The sequence below is a fragment of the Larus michahellis genome, chromosome 6 (assembly GCF_964199755.1).
Source record: "Larus michahellis chromosome 6, bLarMic1.1, whole genome shotgun sequence".
In the NCBI taxonomy this organism is placed as follows: Eukaryota; Metazoa; Chordata; class Aves; order Charadriiformes; family Laridae; genus Larus; species Larus michahellis.
The window spans coordinates 73889150-73910147 of NC_133901.1; the positions used below are offsets into that span (position 1 = coordinate 73889150).

At 43.5% G+C, this 20998-nt stretch overlaps 1 protein-coding gene across 1 annotated transcript; it reads left to right on the plus strand.

Moving 5' to 3' along the window:
* Positions 1-11925: 11925 nt before the first annotated feature.
* Positions 11926-20002, plus strand: LOC141744705 (opsin-VA-like). Its single transcript, XM_074591245.1, has 5 exons — positions 11926-12286; positions 13794-14004; positions 14649-14766; positions 18120-18359; positions 19175-20002. Exons 1-5 carry the CDS (start codon positions 11926-11928, stop codon positions 19403-19405), a joined length of 1161 nt encoding a protein of 386 aa, XP_074447346.1. The 3' UTR covers positions 19406-20002.
* The last annotated feature ends 996 nt before the right edge of the window (positions 20003-20998 follow it).

Here is a 20998-nt window from a genome sequence, read left to right on the forward strand (position 1 = left end):
CCACTCAATTTTCACATCAAGACTTAATTTTCATCTTTACTTTGAATTTAATATTTTATATGTGTCTCTGATCGTCAGCTTCCAGATGTTTCTCCTAATGATTCTTCTGCTTTACATGAAAAAAAATTCTTATTTCCAGTTTGTGTAGAGAAGAACAGAAGAGAGGCACATTAATGGCTCAGTGCAATAATTTTATGTTATATAAAATATTTATATTTGCATAACTGTAACTGGGGAAAACCTTAGTTATGTAATAACTTGGTTCAACACAACTTTGTGTTGAAAAAAATAACATCATGTTAGCCATGAGTTGGTGGCCCAGGCATGAAATGCCCTTCTCTGTTGAACAGAAAATGTATTTAATAGATGATTATGATTTGCCTACCTGATTTTGGTCAGGATATTGTGGCTGAGCCCTGACTCAGCTCGTGCAAGCTGCAGAACTGCTGTTTGGTGGTAGCAATACTTTGGCCAGAGTTTGCCAATGCAGTGAGGTCCCATGAGGGCTCCTTCACAGTGCAGTGTCTGTGGGGGCTCGCCTGGCTTCTTGGCTAAGCCTTGCACTTGCCATGGCAGTGACGTTCCTCACTACCCAGCACAAGCCCTGCAGCTTCTTTTCTCACTTAGAAGGTCACTTCCTTTTGTCAGCATTGCCAATGGGAAAATGTTTGGGACTCGGTCGTGTAGGCGTTCATGCCTCTTGGCCACTTGCAGCCTGCTGAGAGCAGTGATGCACAAGCCAGGGTGGCACCGCCCCTGCCTGTGACCTTGGACCAGTGCTAAAGGCAGAAAGGTTGAACAGCCTGGTGGTTGGTTGTGTGCGTGTTTTAGATTTGATTTTCTGTATGTTCATGAGAACTGATTTATAACAATATCTAGCTGTTGCTCAGCACTTCCTATCAGTGGATCTAAGGCACTTTATGAGGGAGGCCAGGCTTGTTATACCAATTTACAGAAGGATAAACTGAAGCAAGACGTTCTCCCAGAGTAACGCAAAGGTACTATAGAAGTAGACCCCTAAGACTGGGCTCCTGTGAGCTTTACAGCCAGCTACATAGTGCCGAAAGTTGTCGATAGTCTGCTCACACGTCACAAAGCAGCTGGCTCTGGGACTCTCCACCCATGGCATCTTACAAACCATAAGAGTGCTCCCCTCTCACTGCAGCTCAGGTAGGTCACTCTGCTGCTGGTAGTGATGGGGCGGGTGCTATTCCTGAACCCCGTCCCTTCCCACAAAGTGCATTTCAGAACAATTTTGAGGGCTCCCCACAGGTCCCAGTGGCGCGCAGCAGTGCTCCACACCATGCTCCTGTGCTTGCCTCACGTGGACGTTCTCAGTACACCCAGCCAGTGTGCTGCTGGCAGGGAACTTCTTGTGATGGTGCTGAGACTTTTGGTGCCTGGTGTGCCTATCAATTTCACCTTTTGGAGATCTGATAATCCCTCAGTTGAGAAAATAAGGGGGAGAAGTCTCCTAGTTTTACTGAACTGTTTGACGACTGTTAAGTATTTTTGCTGCCTTCTAGTTCCTTCCTTCTTTCAAGAGCAGCTGCTCCTCCTCATCCACTTTGTGGCATCTCTCATTTAACACTGAACAAAGCTTTCATGTAAAAAATACATTTTAGAAAATACTATGGTGCTGTACAGCAATAGAAATTATGCCAAAACCAAGCTGCAAGTGTTAGGCAAGCCTGATGTCCTGTTCCCCACAGCAGTGGGGCCAAAACCCGAGGGCTGTCCCCCGGAGAGGTGCCAGCACTGGTCCCCGAGGAGAGGGAGCCTGAGCAGGCAGAGGTCCTGGGGGGCAGCAGGGCTGTGGCGCAGCTCCTCGCCAGCCGCAGCCACCCCCTCCTTCCCTGAGCCCTTCTTGAAGGCTTCGGCAGTGCTGTCAGAAGGGAGGGAGCCGCAGAAAAGAAAATTGTCCTTCTTCCCATCTGGGGAACAAGATTTCTGCTGGGTGCAGGGGAACAGAGGCATTTAATTGACAACTAGTCCTTGGAAAGGACAAGGACACAAATTTGTGTCCACCCTGAGGGTGGCAGAATTGAAGTAGGCCTCTGCTGCTGAGAAGCCCAGAGTTACTCTGACCAGGTCCAAAAAGATATTGAATGTAGCTACAGTTGTCTTCCATGGGAGCTGAGTGAGCCCACCACACCCTGGATGAGTCTCTGCACTTTGCATCATCATGCATGTATTTATATTTTTTAATATGAAAGACTACCATTGCGGTTGTTTCTAAGAGAAATTTTGACACAATAAAATAGGTGGCTGGCTTAGCTGTACTTCATCAGAGAGCAGGGTTTTTTCAGTCAATGCATGCATAACTCATTTTTGAAAGCTCTCATGATCATTATTCATTGCAGCTTCCAAGAAAACATGGCTGTGAACCCAGAAGTGAAGGCTTTGTTTAAAATTATTTATGACACTAAATGTATTCACAGCATTATGATATAGTTTGCTTAGAGCATTTTGTGGTAATTTTATTTGTCTACATTGGGAATAAGCATAAAATTAAGGTCCACTTTTTCATGTTTGAAAATTACCTAGTGCTGGGCACTTTTAATCAAGCTTTTGTACTGTCTGCCTGAAATGCAGAGGGGGGGGTATTTTTCCTAATTATACATTAAATCTGAAGTACAGAGGAGAACAAAATTCCTGTCAGTTCCTCATGCCCAGGTTTTACATTGAAAGGCCAGGAATCCCATGGATGGCGTGGCTCTAAGTTCACCCTCTGCACAGTTGTGTATTCATGGTGCAAGGGTTTTGGTGACTCAGTGTTGCATGACTTATCGCTCCTCCTGCTTCCCCGTCTCTCCTGTCTATGCGCTGCCTGCAGCTGAGCACCATACCACCAGGGTCCATCTCCATGATCTCACCTGCACCTTGGTCCTCTCCCTTGTCCTGGCTCCTGTGCTGTCAGACCCTTCTCAGGGACACTTTGTCATGATACGCTGATAGAAACTTCTGGCTGCATTTCTTATTTGTTTTTATTGGTACTATATATATGGCTCCAGTGAGTTGTATCTAAACATGGTGTATTTGGGGACAAAGCAAACTTACTCAGATGGACTTTGTGTTCTGTGCTTGTCAACCTGTATGGCTACTTCAGAGCAAGTCAGCCAAGCTCAAGGAAGGAAAGAGAGCAGAGTGTCACGTTTATCACTGCCGCTCAGGAATGGCTTAAAACTCAGATGGAGATAGGCAGTGTTGAGCCTTTGATAAAAGTTCAAAAGTCTTAGGAAGCTTGTGACTCTGGATGAAAGCTTCTTTGCTTGCTCTGTAACTATTGATCTATTTGTCACTCCTGCAGATGAAGTACTTTGTCATTTGAATAAACAGTTTCTTTAGCTTTGCTAATGTTTTTTTTTTAGTATATTTTGCTGAATTACTGTGGCTAGTTGCAAAATGTAACTTGTTTTTGTTTCCGTAATTTTCTTCTGGGTGGGAATGTTATAAATAAGTGATGCTTAGTTTAATGCATACATTGAACATTTTCTTCCATATTCTCTACAGACTGAGGCACGTGTTATCTTCAAATAGGTAAAGTAATAAGCAGTTATTTTCAGGCTGTGGGACCTGTGCCTGGTGATGGTTCAGGGTTGTGTCACACAGTTCTCGAATAAAAAAATCTATTATATGATTGTTGGTGACAGGAGGAATTCCCAATGCACAAAACCAGCCTGTATGTGCACCATACAAAAGACAGGGTAGGACTTCTCTTTCTTGTACCTTACTCCAAAACATATTTAGTTACTGAGAATCTCTGTGGACTATGTCCTTCAGAATTACCCAAGGAAAATAGTAATTTCCAACAAGCTAAGAGATGGAGTGATTTAAAGTATTTATCCCCTGCAGACGGAGTCAGGGTGGTGCCGTTGCTGCAGAAGGCAGTGTGGGATGAGCATGGGCGAAGGATGCCCGTGCCAGCACTAATGGTGCTGGGCAGTCTGGCTGAGACCCCTGGCAGAAAATCCACTACTCGGTGAGAGTGGAAGGCTTCTGTTGATCTTCATGGGACTTGACTGAAGTCTTTACTATTTCAATGTTATACTCTGCAGGGGTTTCTCCAATCTTTTCTTCTGCTCTCCTATTTTTCCTCTGAGGTTCCTTCCTAACAAGGGATTAATTTAATAAGACCTTTTATCTGGCCTCTTACATGATATTTCATTAGGATTTTGTTCATGAAAGTCAATTGTAAAAACAATTTAAGTGAGAGAAATTTCAAATTATGTTTACATTGAAAAAGAAACCTACAGATATGTGAGGAACTTCCTGTTCCTGAAGATAAATCCTGTAGGACACCCACAACCAAAGATGCTCCACAACAGACAGATACATAGATGTGATGTTCTGTCAAACAGCAGATGGGAATTTAGTGTTTTTCCTTTTTTCTCGGGAATCTCCGGGGTAGGTGTTAACACTTATAACACCATCAATCTCATAGAATGAAATTTAGCCGTGAGAGAATAACAGACTTGGCCCCAAACAAGTATAAATAAATCTGAGTAGAAGGCAAGGTCGTGTTATGTTTGATTTATATCACGCTAATGAGATACCATTGGCTGGATAGTGACTCTTACTGATTTTGTTTTGTCAGAGAATTGCTTTGGAAAACTACCTGAGGAACTGGAGCTCAGACCTGAATCAGAGTCTACTGACAGACATAAATGTTCAAATTCAGGCTTTAAGTAGAAAGCAAGAGATGGCCACTATTATAGTTCACAACATAGCTGTCTGTGAACGTCTGGCTAAACAAATGGATGTAACCAAGTGCACAGGCCAGTGGTGTCCATGCTGCTTCAGAATAGTCTATATTTTTAGAAATTGCAAGTATGCAAATAATATTTCCCTTATTTCAGTACCATACTTCCAGCTAGGATTACGGGTACCACAAAGAAAGTGATTTTGAAGTTTTGGTAGGAGCCGCATAGGTCCTCACCAAGCTTTCACATACCCGGGACCCATCTCTCTTTCTTCCAGCTCTCTTCAGGCCCTGCTAGCAGAGGACTGCATGGGAGAAAGCAGTGCCATGAACTATATTTATTTTCAGCTGCATGGTGGCTAAAGGGTCGAACCCTTCTGCTTGTAGCCTTGGGCATGGCTGAGCAGCAGCGAGCCCTAGCTGGGCTACCCCAGCCTGGTGCTGAGGGTCGTCAGGGCTGTTTGAGTGGGAGACTCATTGCCCTCCCCTGCACTGGCCCGTGTGAGCAAGCAGGCAAGTGGATGAGTATGTGGACAGTGGCTCCTTGTTGTTCCTGTATATACACCCTGGACCTTAGAACATAAAGACATTAAAGTACTGTTTACTGACTGTCACCATTTAAGGCTACATCTGTACTAATCAACTACATGGGTTGGGACACAGACTTGAGCACCAGCATGCAAATGTTCGTATTCCTGCTTGTTAGCCTGTTCCTGACATGTTTTGGGTGAGATCAGGTTGTGCAGACCAGGCACGGTCTGGGGCTGCTCTCAGCAGCCACAAGCACAAGCCTTTCCTGTGGTGAGGAGGAGGAGAGTGAGCTAGATGGACAGATGTGCTCGTGACACTTGCACAAGCCCTGTCCCAAACCTAGATTCTTTTTTTAGGGCAGCATACACTTACAGTTTAATTTCTGATACCTAAAAAAATATAAATAATAAAGAAATAAAATGACCACCAAATCAGTCACATGCTCACCGCAAGCTATGAATTTCTGAACTGTAGCCAAAAGTACTTGGCATCCCAGATCCAAGATTTTGTTTTGGCTCAGTTTTATTGGGAAGTAGCTTTTAATATGGGCATCAGAGAGGGATTTGAACAAATATCTTTCATTCAAAGAACTTCAGCTTTCAGGGATATTGCGACTTGGAGTTAAATATTGCAGTGTCGGCCCATTTCTAAAGGAACTAAAAATTGACTTCCCAGTGCTGGTGCTAGTCTGGTGCTCACTGTAGCTGTGAATGCTGATGACATTCTGAGCCTTCTCGTTTGCTTTCCTCCCGTCCACAGCTGCAAGGAGAATGTTAAAATGTCTGTATGGACTCTGTGCACCTCTGTTCAGTTTGCCAAATGGAAGAGATTGAGGTTCACAGGGACTTTGCCATAAAGATTTTAAGTGTTGAAGAAAACAAGTTACGTGAATGAACAGAAGATATTTGGAGTTTGGGTTGTTCTGAGATTTTTACTCTGTCTTTATTGGGTACCTAATGAACTTGTGAGCTAAACACTTCTGAGCCTGCAGGGACTTGCCTGCAAGGTCTTTGTGTGAAGTAGAACTGACTGCAGTGCTCACATAAATCTTCATGAAACCAATTTTAAAACCTCGTATCTTTTATTGTTTTCCTTGAACAAGTAATATCAAAAGGGAATGAACGTGTCTGTTGTCTTTTACCAGGAGCGTAAAGCTACAGAGTGAGAAAGTGTTGCCTCTGCTGGAAGGAGAGAAAAAGTCACCTTGTGACCTGCTGCTGTCTGAGGTCTAGACATGATAAAAATTGGACTTTGTTACAAAAATTAAGTTTAAAGTCAAATGTTGCAGAAAGAGTTTGTGAATATTGTAGGAGAAATAGAGAGGGATTTGTTTGTTTACTTTTGTTCTGCTTTTTTTGTGCATAAAGGCTTTTCTTGCTGCTGTTAGGTTAATTGCTCAGTGCAGAGCCAGCTCTAGCCTTGCTGAGGGCATAGAAAGGACTGGCTGCTCCTGCGCCAAGGATGGGGGCAGATTCAGTTTTGGAGGAGTTTGGTAACATTTCTGCCCCTGACAGTCTCCTAGTTCCCAGCCAAGACTGGCCCAAATGCCCTTCTCCTGCCTGACCCAGGTGTGCCTGCTGCATCCAGGGGCTGGTCCCCACACAGTCCAAGAGCAGGACGGCTCCGTGCTCTGGTGCTGTTGGGGCTGGTGTGCCCCATGGTCACCTCACAGCCGTCTGTGCCCTCCTGAGCGTGAGAGGGTGACATGGGGTACAGATGGCCCCAGCTGACTGATCTCCGCCATCCCTCTGCCTCTGGGCCAGAAGGGACCCTGAATGTCACTCGAGTCTGGTGCCCCCTCTGCGCCTCAGTGGGCTAAATCAGCCCGTACTGCACATGCTGATGTGACTGCTAGGGTAGAGTCTTCACTGATTCACAGCCTCTGCTATGACTACAATGTAGAAATGCTCGTATTTATCATTCGGCCTAGAGAAGAGAAGGCTCCGGGGAGACCTTATAATGGCCTTCCAGTACCTGACAGGGGCCTACAGGAAAGCTGGTGAGGGACTCTTTATGACGGAGTGGAGCAATAGGATGAGGGGGAACAGTTTTAAACTGGAAGAGGGGAGATTGAGATGAGATGTGAGGAAGAAATTCTTGGCTGTCAGGGTGGTGAGCCCCTGGCCCAGGTGGCCCAGAGAAGCTGTGGCTGCCCCATCCCTGGAGGGGTTCAAGGCCAGGTTGGACGGGGCTTGGAGCAACCTGGGCTGGTGGGAGGTGTCCCTGCCCAGGGCAGGGGGGTGGAATGAGATGATCCTTAAGGACCCTTCCAACTGTAGCCATTCTATGATTAAACGCCTGAAACAAATGTTACAGAAATAAAAATCTAAAAAAAACTTCTACATATAATCACTCCCAAGAAACACTTACTCTTAAGATGATGGTGAGAGTCTATTTGAGCATTGACTTTTAGGCCCCAATGAAACTAGTCATGGGCAAGGGTAAATATGATGACAAATGCAAAGCTGCAAATTGTACTCTGACCTTAATTTCTTCATGGATTTGGTCTCTATCTAATACCAATTTAGGGCAAATGCCATATACTGTCTTTAGGGACTGAAAAACAGATAAAATTTATTTGATGTCTCTAATAACAAACTCTTTTAATAATGGTTATTAATACTAAAGATTCTCATGTGCATGATCCTCCTCAAGATAGTAGGATTTCTTGCACGATTATGAATGAGGATTTCATAACAGAAAAATCCTCTTAAATAAGAAATATCATGTGAACAGTTTTTTTTACTTTGAACTGCCAGGTGAATACACTGGATAAAAATTCACAATGATCTTTTGGGGAATCTACAATTTCTGAGGAAAAACAAACCACAGAAGTGTTCTTTTGCTCATTATAGTGACACGGTCAGCTCTTTCAATGCTCATGGACTTTATTGCTTATTGTTAAAACAACAATTTCTTTCACTGCAGTGTTAACAGATTAGTATCATGTGAAAGCAAGTGGGTGAAAAAACTCAAAAGTCTGTGGAAAAACTTTCATAGTGACAGCAAAATAATGTCAGTCAGAATCAGTAAAAGTAAAAAATCATTGCCTTTTACTTAACTGCTTTTATGCAATGCCCAAGGAACTGGGTTTAACTGTGCTTTGCAAAGCACTGTGCTATCATAAATTAAACAAAGCCTTACCTGCTCAGATGAGGCCCCAAACTGCAAGATATTGTTAACATGGCTTAAATAAATATAGCCTGCTAACAAATTATTTCTCTTTCTGATGCTCAGTGTGTGCTTTTTTTATTTTAATTTTAGTTTCTTATTCATAGTTAACACATTTTGTTTAGCTACCAGCTTTGTTATACATTGCTGGTTACTGAAATTCCTGCAACTATGCTGGTATCTTTCCCAGCGTAGAACACCTCTTTTGTACACAACTTTTATCTTTTGACAAAAAGAAATCTCCACTCCCATTCTTTTAATGAGTAAAAGAGCAAAATAATTCCTCCAAGTCACCCAAAAGGGCAAGGACAATTTTTTTCCATTATGATAGTTCAGTGTTTTCTGACAGGCTTCAAATGTGTAATTGCTGGCTTCCAGGAACTGTGAGAAGATAAAACTGTAGCCAAAAAGAAAAAGAAATGGTTGTAGGAAATCAGTTTAAAAAAAACAGGTGCCCGTCTCTGGAGTACCCTCTGTAAAGGCACACTTGCAAACCAGCCACCTAGAAACGAATGCTTCAGCAAGACAGCCTGATCAACTGGAAAAGCCCACTTTACTGATGATTTTTTGCATTGGCTCTTGGATGTTCAGCGTGTTTTTTAGACAATATCCTCTCACCAAAGCTTTTGCATGGGTTGTATGAAGGTACTTTACAATATCTTTATAATATTGTACTGCACAGAAGCAGCAACGCTCTCCTCTGCTCCCACTTCTGATGCTCCGAATGATTTTGGTTCAGTCAGGCAGCAGGAGGAGATATTTATCTCAACGTGGCCTGGCCAGGTCAGTCCCTGGGACAGACACTCACATAGGACACCACAGCCTTTGATGCAGGCACTTTGGTTGTACCTTCACTTCAGAATCCCACAAACCATCTGTACAGCAGAAAATGTTGTTTGCTCTAATTAAATGTGACGAAATGAAATCCTTCTTGGGGACAAAGCAAATCTTTCACCATCAGTTTGAGGAGTGAAGGCCACTGCTGTCATTAGCTGGCAGCACCTTGGGACTGACTGTCACTTGCTCAAAACCTGCGAGAACCAATTCAAGTGCACCACTAGAAACCTCACACGGATGTTAGAGTTTAATTCGGGACCAGTTCGCTAACTGCCACATACAATTTCAGGCACCAGATCTGATCTCAGTTAGCACAGTTCTTGTCATCCCGATTTTGCCTAACAGCTGGAATTATTGGCGGTGCATTACACAGGTGCTGTGAGTTACACGTCCCCTTCACCTCGCCAGCCGTATGTTCCCTGCTCCAACCAGCAGCAGTTTAACCGGAGCCTGAGGCTGTTTATTGTCCACCAACTTACCTCTTCGTAGGAAGTGTTAGTCAGGAGCACCTTTGCCAAGGAGGCATGTCATGCTTCAGCTCTGGCCAGGAAGATGAAGACTTCAGTAGGTCAGTGACCAATGGGGACTCCTCAGTTTGCATGTGCGCCAAGTTAATCCACAAACTCTCAGTACATGGAAGTCCAGGAAAAGGAATTTAACACTAATGGAAAACTCAACCTTAATAAAAGGACCTAAAGATCTAGTGATGTCATGCCAGCAACCAGCTGCCTCTTTAAATGGAGGCCACAGACCTGAGATGCTCCTGCTCTCCCTGTGCTCATAGAGTGACGCTTTGACTTTCTGAATTTATCCGATACTGATTTCAGAAAAAAATCTCAACAGTACTGGGAAAAAAATAAATCTATTTCTGTATTTTTGGGGGGAAAAAAAGGCCTGCAGCGCAAGATTGGTAGCGAATGTAGAGCAAAGTAGCAAATGCAAACCCATCATGCTGGAAGAAGTGCAACTGCTGTAAGTTGTAATAGGCAGTCGAACTGCGCTGAATCATGCCGTACAAGGACCGGTTGGAGGCATTTTAATGTTGCTGTGTGTTGATCCTTCTCTTATATATGTAACTTGGAATTTTTTAAGATTCCTGTTGAATAAGTATTATTTTGTGAGTATTTTTATTACTGGATTTGATCTGCTTAAGCACTGTCTCTTTCCTTTTCAGCTGAGTATATACTAACCATTTAAAAATATCTTTGCTATTTTGGTTATGGTAAGTAGGAGTTGGGGTTTTTTTCTGGTTCAAAATATTCTGAAATTTTCTGATGCGTAACTCTTACTGTAAGACAGCGTCCAGAAACCCTTTTGATTCCATTCCTGGGTACCAAAAGATTTTAACCTGCGTTAACAAAGTGTTTCACACAGAAGCCAAAGCAAATGCAAACTCAAGGGAATGTATGGGCAGGTGATGTTACTCATTTTCACTCTCACTCAGCTCTTGTTTGTTTATTCATGTGCTGTGTGTGGTGTGTGTCCGAAGTGTGAAGTCTCCAAGACAGAAACTGGCTTGCTTTTGTGGTTTTGACTCTGGTTAACACTGTGAGGCTCTGATTAATGATTATGGTCCCCAAGAATTATCTCACAGCATAGCTGAATGATTTCCATATTATTGGGGTATCCAGCTTAATTTGTGGAATAATTACTGGCAGCCCTTTAGAATGGGAGCACTGGAATATCTGTCACAGTATTGTGTCTCATTAGGGTGCAGAGATGACTGAGCTACTCGTCTTGGGAAGTGAACACAAGTAACCTTAGCTGATGATGATTATTAAGGAGTTCAGATTCATCCAGTCATTTTTATCAGAAATATATGACTAGCTATTTTCCTGCTGTCTGTTGTCATGCTGTACTGATTTTATTTCTTTTGTTGTTATCTGCAAACTCTATCTTTAAAACATCGTTGTGCATCTTTGAGTTTTTATCAATAAAACTGCAGTTCTAGTCATTATGCCTTCATCAGGGATAATATCTATTACTGTCTGATAGAAGCTGAAATTCCACTGAATAACATAGAAAACTTATTTAACTGGGAGCTTCGGCTCCGAGGCGGTCAGCCGGCCTGAGGTGTGGGCAGGGTTTGTAGTGCCAGCTCCCTGCCCCGTCCACAGTGGCTGCAGTCACCCAGCGTTAATCTTCTCAGGGCTGCCCTTTTTCCAGACATCGACTCCAGTGGGAGCCTCCCCCTTGCTGCGCTCCGGGCAGGAGGAGATCTCTCCACCCTCGCTGTTAGCCACAGGAAAGCTTCATTTTCACAATGCTAAAGGTCAGGGCGGGTTCCAAGCAAACGCTTCATTTTCCCCTGCAGAGTGGGGTGATCTGAGGGATGTTTGAGCTCTGCTGTCGGCTGCTGCAGAAGGAGGAAACCTGCAGCTTCTGTAGCCAGGTTTTACTACAGATAAAGACACGTCTGCAGCAGGCAACTACGGGCAGAGAGGGGCAGAGGTTGCTCTGAGAGATCTTCTCACTCATTCCTGTTCCCACATTCACTGCACAGCACTAAACTTTCCTCCGACCAAAATTTTGTTTCCTGGACTATTACCGGAAAGCAGAAGCATGGAGAGTGTGTTCACACTTCTGTTGGAGACAGCAAATTTCTCCTTTTAATCCTGAATATTATTTACAGATTAGAAACTCCAGTATTATACAACATTATTTTTGGCAGTGGGAGAGAAAAAATGGATGCATTTGCAGCACCTGAAAATGAGTCGCTGTTGCCCAGTTCCTCTGGTCCTGACAGGTGGGATCCTTTCCGCCGTCCCCTGGACTCCATCCAGCCCTGGCACTTCAGGCTTCTGGCAGCAATAATGTTGGTGGTGACCTCCCTGTCGCTTGCTGAGAACCTGGCAGTAATCCTGGTAACTTTTAAGTTCAAGCAATTGAGACAACCTGTCAATTACGTTATAGTCAATTTGTCTGTGGCTGATTTCCTGGTCTCACTGACTGGTGGCACCATCAGCTTTTTAACGAATCTGAAAGGTTATTTTTACATGGGATACTGGGCTTGTGTACTGGAAGGATTTGCCGTCACATTTTTTGGTAAGCCAGATTTTGTTTGTAGTTGTATGTTCTTTTGCTTCAACTTCCTTCAACGTATTCTGCCAGTTTTCCTGCAGTGTCCCAGGTCACTGACTTTGCATGCTCTGAACTCACTGGTTCCTTCCCCAGTTACACTTTGTGTAGCGGATCTCATGTGCGAGTGAATAACGTAGATCACTATCTCTGTCATGTGTCAGTGGCTTGTCGCATGTATACTGGTCATTGAATATGTTTAATATAATGAGAAAAAGCTTGCTAATAGAAAAACAGCGTTGTGGAGGTTTTGGTAAAACAACGTCAGGAAAAAATTCACTATGTTTAGCTATTTTCAAGGTTTGTATTTAGGTTCGTGCATATGTGGATAAGTAAGAGAGAGAGAGAAAAACAGCGAGTGGCTGCTCTTAAATTGTGGAATGTATCAGGGCAAGGAAAGATCTCATGTTAGCCACCCTGCAGTGGCTCAGGGACCGGGACACACCTGGAACAGGCACTCCAACACCAACACCTTTTTGTGATTCTTTTTCTTGACTTTGTTCTACTAACACAAAAGTATTAGAACTAAAAGGGAAAACCCTCACCACATAGTTCCCTGTGTAAATACAGCTCTGCGGAATAAATGGGGAATTAGTTTAAAACGGGACATCTTATTTGAGACAGATGTTCACTCCTGCCTCCCTGTTCCTGTTTGTGAAGCTGCGTGGCAAAGGCGGCCTCCCAGCTCTTGTCACTGCTCCAAACCAAACACGTTGCTGATCCTCAGCTGAGGAGTCCCGCAGGTGCTCTCAGCCTGGTTAAGCTAGACAGAGGTGAGGGACAATGCTACGAAACCCTTCTGTGGGATGTCAGCCATGTCCCATGGGGAACAGTCAGGCTATTTGAAGATTTTGGTGGCTAACCAGGTGATATGTGCCTAATAAACTGATATTTTGATGTTGTGGGCAGCTGTCTGTAGGTGAGTTTTATAACACTGATATATGACATTTTCTTGCAAAGATAGCATTCAGAAGATATATCTTAATTTGTTAATTTGGAAGCTACACATAATTTGCAGCTTTTCAGAGTAGAACCAAATGAAAAAAAAAAAAGTAATTCAGTTAAATGGCCAGATTAGCTGATTGGTTTTGTAGTCATTATAACTTAGACTGACAAAGTAGACAAAAAGAAAATCTTGTGCTCTTAATACATATTAGAATAATGCACATAAATTGTACGCCCTTTCATAACTTGGCTTGATGGAAAAGACGCCTGATGTGGTGGGCAGTCAAACACTGGAACAGGTTGCCCAGAGTGGTTGTGGAGTCTCCGTCTGTTGAGATACTCAAAACCCAACTGGACTTGGCCCTGGGCAACCGGCTGTGTGGACCGTGCTTGTGGGGGGTGCCTGGGTGTCAAAGTAGATGGATTTCAGAGATGCTTTTCAACCTAAACAATTCTGTGATGTGGGGTGGTGTTTGCTTTTCAGTGAATCTGCCCGATTTTTGATGGTGACTGTGCTTTCTTACTACAGGCATCGTTGCTCTCTGGTCTCTTGCTCTGTTGGCTTTTGAACGGTACATTGTGATCTGCCGCCCTTTGGGAAATACGTGCCTGAGGGGGAAGCATGCAGCCCTAGGCATTGCCTTTGTGTGGACCTTTTCCTTCATTTGGACCATTCCACCAACAATGGGCTGGAGCAGTTACACCACCAGTAAGATTGGAACTACTTGTGAGCCCAACTGGTAAGGCCGCTCTTGCAGAGTATGATAAAGAAATGAAACTTGCAGCTCAGAACGTCTCAGGGGCAGGAATTTAAAGGAAAGGTTTAAAGATGATGTACATCTCTGCAAAAATGGACATAAAGAAATTTGTAACAAAACTCAGCAAAATTTGCTGTGAGCAGATTTAAAAAAGAATAATTCTAAAGGGAGGATCTTCCATCTCTAATAAAAATAACTGTCCTATACCTTGTGCTTTTTTCAGAATTCAAAGAGGACAATGAGAGATATTTTTCAGAAGACAGGACAAAGCCCCGAGCAACCTGGTCTGACCCCATAGCTGCCTCCACTTTGAGCAGGAGGTTGGACGACACGTCCCTTCCCACCTGAACTGTCCCACAGTTCTGTCATACTGTCCCTATGGCCACAGGATCCTGTCCTCAGTTCTGTCATACTGTCCCTATGGCCACAGGATCCTGTCCTTGCCACAGCCAGGGAGGTGGCCCAGGGCTCCATCTGCTGATAGGACTAGAGCTGTAAAGAGGCACTTAGAATAAAAACAGTTGACAAAAATACTAGGGGCAGCTTTGAAGAGCAAAATTAACACTTCAAGAAAACAATACCACATGTTAGTAATACATACAGAATGTATTTTGTGTTTTATACAGGTACTCGGGAGCTTATACTGACCATACGTACATTATTGCATTCTTCACCACCTGCTTTATAGTGCCTTTATTGGTGATTTTGGTATCCTATGGAAAACTGATGCGGAAGCTACGAAAGGTAAGAGGCAGCACTTACAAGTAAACTTTTAAAATGTGTATGTATGCAAACATTGGGAATTTTTCTGATTGATTTTCTATAAAGATCAGACATAAACAGATCAAATTTCCAGGCAGCAAATGCACTCAGTTATCATCCCATGTTATATAGTTATCCTTAATACATAGAAATTCATGCTATGGTTACAAATGACTTTTCAAAGTGTGCAGTTTGCAGCACTTACCAGTACATCTCATCAACCAAACATCATACAAATAACGGAATGTCTCCCTCATAAACAAATAAATTGAATGACCCACTATTGGTTTATTTGCAATTGTACTTCAATTCAGTGACGTTTCTTAAGACTTGAACCAGGTATATCAGAATTTAGCTTAAAATGACTGCATTTGTAAATTTTAAGAGTGCTGGCTAATACTCTATACCACTTGCATGCAGAATAAGATGTAGCATTTGTAAATAATGTCATACTGTTTAGTAAATAAAATATGAGATTGTCCAGGAACATTTAAAAGACTTGAGAAATGCTTTTGAATTTTATTTAATGATTATGTTGTTGATCTGATCCAAAAGAGAATCTGCAAAAAGTGAAAAAGAAGACAATAGAATAGGAAAATTCCTATTTGGGACAGGATTTGGGGACAATATTTTGGGACAATATTGCTATTTCTGTTTACTGAAAAGTTGCTTTGTCATAACTGCTTCAGAAATAAATTCAGTAAAGTTCTTCAATTTACTCATGTTTTTAAAGTATTTGGGGTAGTCAAATGCTGGTATTTATTCTGAATGTTGTTTTCTCTAAATAAAACAAAACAGAAGGGAAATGCAAAAATATTTTATTTATTCATTAGAAAATACAGGTTAGAACGTGCGTAGTTCGGGTGACATCGCAATTCCTCTAAAGTGATTTTTCTTGATCTCCTCCTCCAGGATGCATTTAGGGGCAGGAGGTTAAATGGCTGTGGGAGGTTGATTTCAGTATTAAGCACAAGACGTTTCTGGAGTCGAATGTGACCTGCAGCATGGGCGCGTTGCTGCTGGCAGTGCTCGTGGTGGGGTAGTACAGTGTCTGCTGGTGGGGGGTGCAAATGACAAAATATAGAGATGACTGAAGAAAATCATTGCTGCTGGCTTGGACTCTCCTAAGAGAACTTGTAAAACCATGATTCTGTTTTCTGAATATCCATCTGCAGGGATTGGGAGGGGGCCACCTCCAGGAGGGTGTCCTGGGAGGGAGAGCCCATGGGGTGGCCCGGTGGCCTGGCATGAAAGGGAGGGATGTTAACCCAACACAGGGGGTGTGAAGGAAACAAGACCACTTGTCAAGCACCCAGCACTGTGATGGGTCTGCCAGAGCAGTGGCCAGTGTTCTACTGAGATGCTTCTGGAGATGCAAAAAAAGGACCATTTCCTTCCTCTGGGACAGCCACTTAAGAGGCGGCAAGTTAAAAACAAAGTAGGGGAGATGAGGAACAAGGGAGGCAATGAAGGAAAATGTCACCATCAGAAGAAGCCAGTGGGTGGTCCATCTTGCCATTTGGGCCAGGTCGGGATGTCTTCTGGAAGACTGATCTGTGCCATGTGGTGGGTCCCAGTGTTGGGCTGGAGGCACTATGGTGTGATCTTCCTAGGCTGTCTCTCCCACTCCTCTCTCCATTATCCAGAAAGAATAGCAGTAATATTTAAAATGTCACACTTCTCGGCAAGTTGTGTGTTTCACACTCCCCTTGCAGCTTGGAGACCTGTCAGACCACAGGGTCAGGACACGCTGGGGCGGCTTCAGGACGCCTTGTCACAAATGGTTTATCCGTGGCTCATGCCAGTGCTTGCCCTTGGCTTTTGTTGGCTTTTGCAGAGAGGTGTAACTGACGGAGTTGGCCTCTGTTACTTAGAACAGCTTAAAACACAGTCTGGTGCAGAAGAGCCAACCACCTGCAATATATTCTGTAAATTTATAATGAATTGCCATAAGGCTCTATCTCACAACTAAGCTAATATTTGAAAATCTGACTATGGTGAATAGGCACCAGAACTGGGGTCTTGATGTTCCCAACCAACCCTCTTCCCAGATTTTGCCTGCCCTGTCCCATGGCTGCCACAGGGCGGACGTGGTCCTGAGTGGCACCGTCTTGTCGTGGTACACCCTGCTCGTCCCTCAGTCCCTCTGACCCCAGCTTCACGATGCCAATAGTAGCTTTCAATACAACTGCAAAACTAATGAAAGAAATGAATCTTTAGGAAAAGATCTAATTAACAGTTTACAACAGAGATAAATTATTGTGTCTCTATTCCTTTGTTTGTAAGATAAGCACCAGTACATGGTTCCTTATCAGTTTCATGTTCTCAGTTTTACAGGGAAAGGAATCCACTGCCATCCACGAAAAGCCATAGCTGAGAAAGAGGCCAGGCTGATGAGACACAGACGAGACAGTCAAAAGCACAATCCAGGAGATTGTGTTCCTTCCGCAGGGTGACTGCAAGGGAGGCTGGGCTGCTCTCTGTGTAGGTACAGTGAATACGAAAAAATGCTATAGAAATGCCATATATTGGCAGGGAATATCTTAGGGATACTGCTCCTACCAGTATCTAGAGACAAAATGTTGTCTAGTCGGCTTTCCTGCAAGCCAAGAAGTCTAGTTTTATTGGTTTTGGGCAGATCCAGAGCTGCTGTAAGCTGAGGTAGCTCCGTTGAAGTTAGTGATGTACAGCAAGTTGTATCACCCAAAAATGTAGCCCTAATTTCTGTTTCACATTTTTAGAGGTGACTTAGTGTTATCAGCCACTGCCAGTCACTCATTCTGTCAGGGGTCATTGTATTCTGTTATTTGGCATTCTAAATAGAGGCCAAATCTTGTTTCTGATTTGACTAAAATCATTAGGATTACTTTTCGCACATGTGGACTTTAAAGGCATTTCTGCACTCCTTGGGGCAGCACCCATGAAGTTACCTGAGCTACACTGACTTTTGTGAGGCTGGACAGCAAACCCGTGCCATCGCTTCGCTCCTCATGGCCTGGCTGAAGGTGGCTTGGGAGTGTCTGCAGGCTGCAGTCATGATGGACTGCAGTTTCTGCATGGAGATTGCCCCAGTAGTTACATTTTCCTCTCAGTTTGGCAATACAAATATAAAGATACTTAAGCCAAGGAAAAGTTAATAATGGCAGTATGCAGTAATTCATGTCCCCCAGCAGTGACATCGCCACCCTGTGGTCCAGTGACAGCATCCCTGTGTGCCATCGTACTGAAGGAGAGTACATCTTTCCTTCCGGCGTGGCAGAGGATTAGCCTTCCTAGGCTCACTGGTTGAAGGCCTTGTTGTTTGTTTTCTCGAATCCCCTGTCTTTTCTTCAAAGGTGTCAGATACACAAGGCAGGCTGGGAACTACCAGGAAACCTGAAAGACAAGTGACCAGAATGGTGGTTGTTATGATTGTTGCCTTTCTAATCTGCTGGACGCCGTACGCCGCCTTTTCTATCCTGGTGACTGCGTACCCCTCCATTGAGCTGGATCCTCGTCTGGCGGCAATTCCAGCTTTCTTTTCCAAGACAGCTACTGTTTATAATCCAATTATTTATGTCTTTATGAACAAACAGGTAACGTATGCTCTCAAAGTGTCTTTAACACTCATTTTGTTATTTTGTCTTGCTTTATAATGAATTATTTCTACCTACCTACATGTTAGTTAACTACCATGGCAATATCCAGCATTTAGAACTAAAAAAACCATAGTCACTGTGTATCTATCTACTGGAAGACAGTGTAAGTCTCTGTGCCTTATTAAAATACAAACATGAACAATTATTAGGTTTAGACAGTATAAAGCAAAATCAGCCCTTAGTGAGCATCAGCTAGTTTTCTGTATGAAAATTCTATTTTCGAGGCTGTCCCACCACATTTTTGAAATTCTTTAGGAATGCAACACCAGTGGGTTGATTTTGAGATGGGGTAGAAGTTTTCAATTGCTTTAATTTGTGTCAGGGGAAATGCTGCGTTTGCGGTTGGTTGTATGGGGAGGGTGGAAGCATTGCACGTGCCTATGGGACAGCGACCTTTCTTCTCCGGGGTGGGGCAGAGGATTGGATGCAGAGAAAAAGAATTGACAGGGGGGTGAACCAGAGTGGTGCGTGTTCACTCTGGTAGCGGGCCTGATAATAAACTCAAATAGATTTATTCGAGCAGAGGGATGGCATCAAGCAGAGTATAAGCACAAAAGTGAAAAGAAGAAAAAGAGTAAGGTGACTGTTCAATAAGAAGTGATGAATACATTTATTTATTTATTCAGTGCTGCAGAGAACACTATTGCTTGTCTCACATTTTGTGGACAGTACCCTGACACAGACTGCTTTATTAGAGATATTTTAAAATTGCTTATGTGTTTTGATTGATCTCCTTTTTTTCAACTTTCTAGTTCAGGAAGTGTCTGATTCAGATGTTCAGCTGCAGTGCCATCGGAACTGCAGAGTCCAACATGAACCCAACCTCAGAGAGAGCGATGCTAACCCAGGACAAACGAGGCAGTGAGATGTCCACCATGGCAGTACGTAGCACCATCTCTAAGAGGAAAATTGGAGATGAACACAGGAATTGCCGATCTTTTGCTCAGTTGGAAGCTTCAGAAAACAAAATCTGTCCCATGTAGGGTGGGAGATATGACCATTAGCGCAGTGCTGCATCATATTTCCTAGTTACCACCACTTCATAAAAAAAATGCTGTCAGTGGGGACATGATGCTCCTGTGGACACTGGCTTTTGAGATTCTGGGCTCCTGAGTGCTTGTAAGAGTTTCTTGGCTCTGCAGTTGCAGTCAAACACCCAGCCATGAGGTGAGTCCCTTCCTCCTCTGTGGTGCTCTTCCCAATCCACAGCCTGCTTCTTCCTGAAAATGACGTCGGGAGCCCTGTGTTGCTCTGCTGGCTGTAACACAGCAAGGATAGGAGAGCTTTACAGTGGTGATGGCGCCTTGGTACTCTGGACAAAAACTTGAAGTGGCGCATGGCTTCAATATGCTAATGGTCAAATAAGTAATATATAGCACCCAGCTGACTCCGTTTCAACCAAAGGAGGTTCAGGGAGGAACAGGTCTGAGTGCTTTTTTGGTTTGTTTGGGTCTTTTCACTAAAAAAGCAGAGAAAGCCAGAGACTTCTGCAGTTATGTCCTTGATGAGAACCTCATCTGGGCCACTAAAATCTCCATCAGCTTGGACAAGCCATTCAGACTCCCAAGCACTATTTTACTACAACAGGCCCTGTCAACAGCTGTTCATATCCTCTTTCTGCATTCCCTCTTTGTCAAGAAAATCTTCTGTGCTCGTGGCAGCTTTTGAAGTAAACTAATTTGGCCTAGATGATCATTGAAGGTCCCTTCCAACTGAACTATTCTATTAACTCAACTTTAGAAGAGGAGCTAGTAGGGTATAGGAAAGAATAACTGTGCAGGAGAAGGGGCCAGTACACAGCTTAGAGTTGTGAAGCTGAGCTTTGAGGGGCAGAAGTTTTTCCCGTATGTGCCTGCACTGTGCAGAGCTCACATCTGTCATGGTCTTGAGACCATGTAGCTCTAGGTGACAACTATAATTTCTGTTTCTTAATAATTACAATTTTCAGAAATCAGTGGTTAGAGAATACAAACATTATGCATGTGCTGGGCCACCTTACGTTGGAGCATGTTGGATGTCTGTGTTTTCCACTTGCACATTTTTACTTTTCTCACGCTGGGCCGGGGCCTGCTTCTCCAGCACAAACAACATCCCGGCCCAGTGGGCAACCTGCAGCAGCCAGTGGCACCACGCTGCTCTTCTCCTTGGAGGAGCACTTGTGTCTCTGTCCCTGCAGTCCTTTAATTCCTGTTTCTGATGAAGTCACATCCTCACTACTTTTAATTGAGCTACTGATCCTGGCATAAATCATTAACTCGTCATTACGCCTTTCGTGTCAGAAGTAAGGAGTGCAACATAAATACACTTTCTGTAAACAGTGAAAAAGAACGGAAATTGCCAGCTTTCCATGGTTGTATTCCATCTCATATATTTAATTCACACAATGACATGCAGCAATATACTTAGGTTTAGAGGAATGTCACTTAGGCACAGGCAAAACCAAATCAGGCCATGAGCATAATAAAGATAGTGTTTTAAACAGCCATTGGTGAGCATCGTATGAAATGTGGCTAAGACTTGGCATATCAGATTTTGAGTCCTGTGTAAGATCTATACTTAACTGAATGCATTGTAGA

Bases quoted from the DNA above. Each gene is read 5' to 3' on its own strand.
- LOC141744705 (XM_074591245.1), top strand. From the start codon at position 11,926: ATGGATGCATTTGCAGCACCTGAAAATGAGTCGCTGTTGCCCAGTTCC. The intron at 12,287-13,793 runs GTAAGCCAGATT...TTCTTACTACAG, and splicing joins ATTTGCCGTCACATTTTTTG to GCATCGTTGCTCTCTGGTCT. The intron at 18,360-19,174 runs GTAACGTATGCT...TCAACTTTCTAG, and splicing joins ATGTCTTTATGAACAAACAG to TTCAGGAAGTGTCTGATTCA.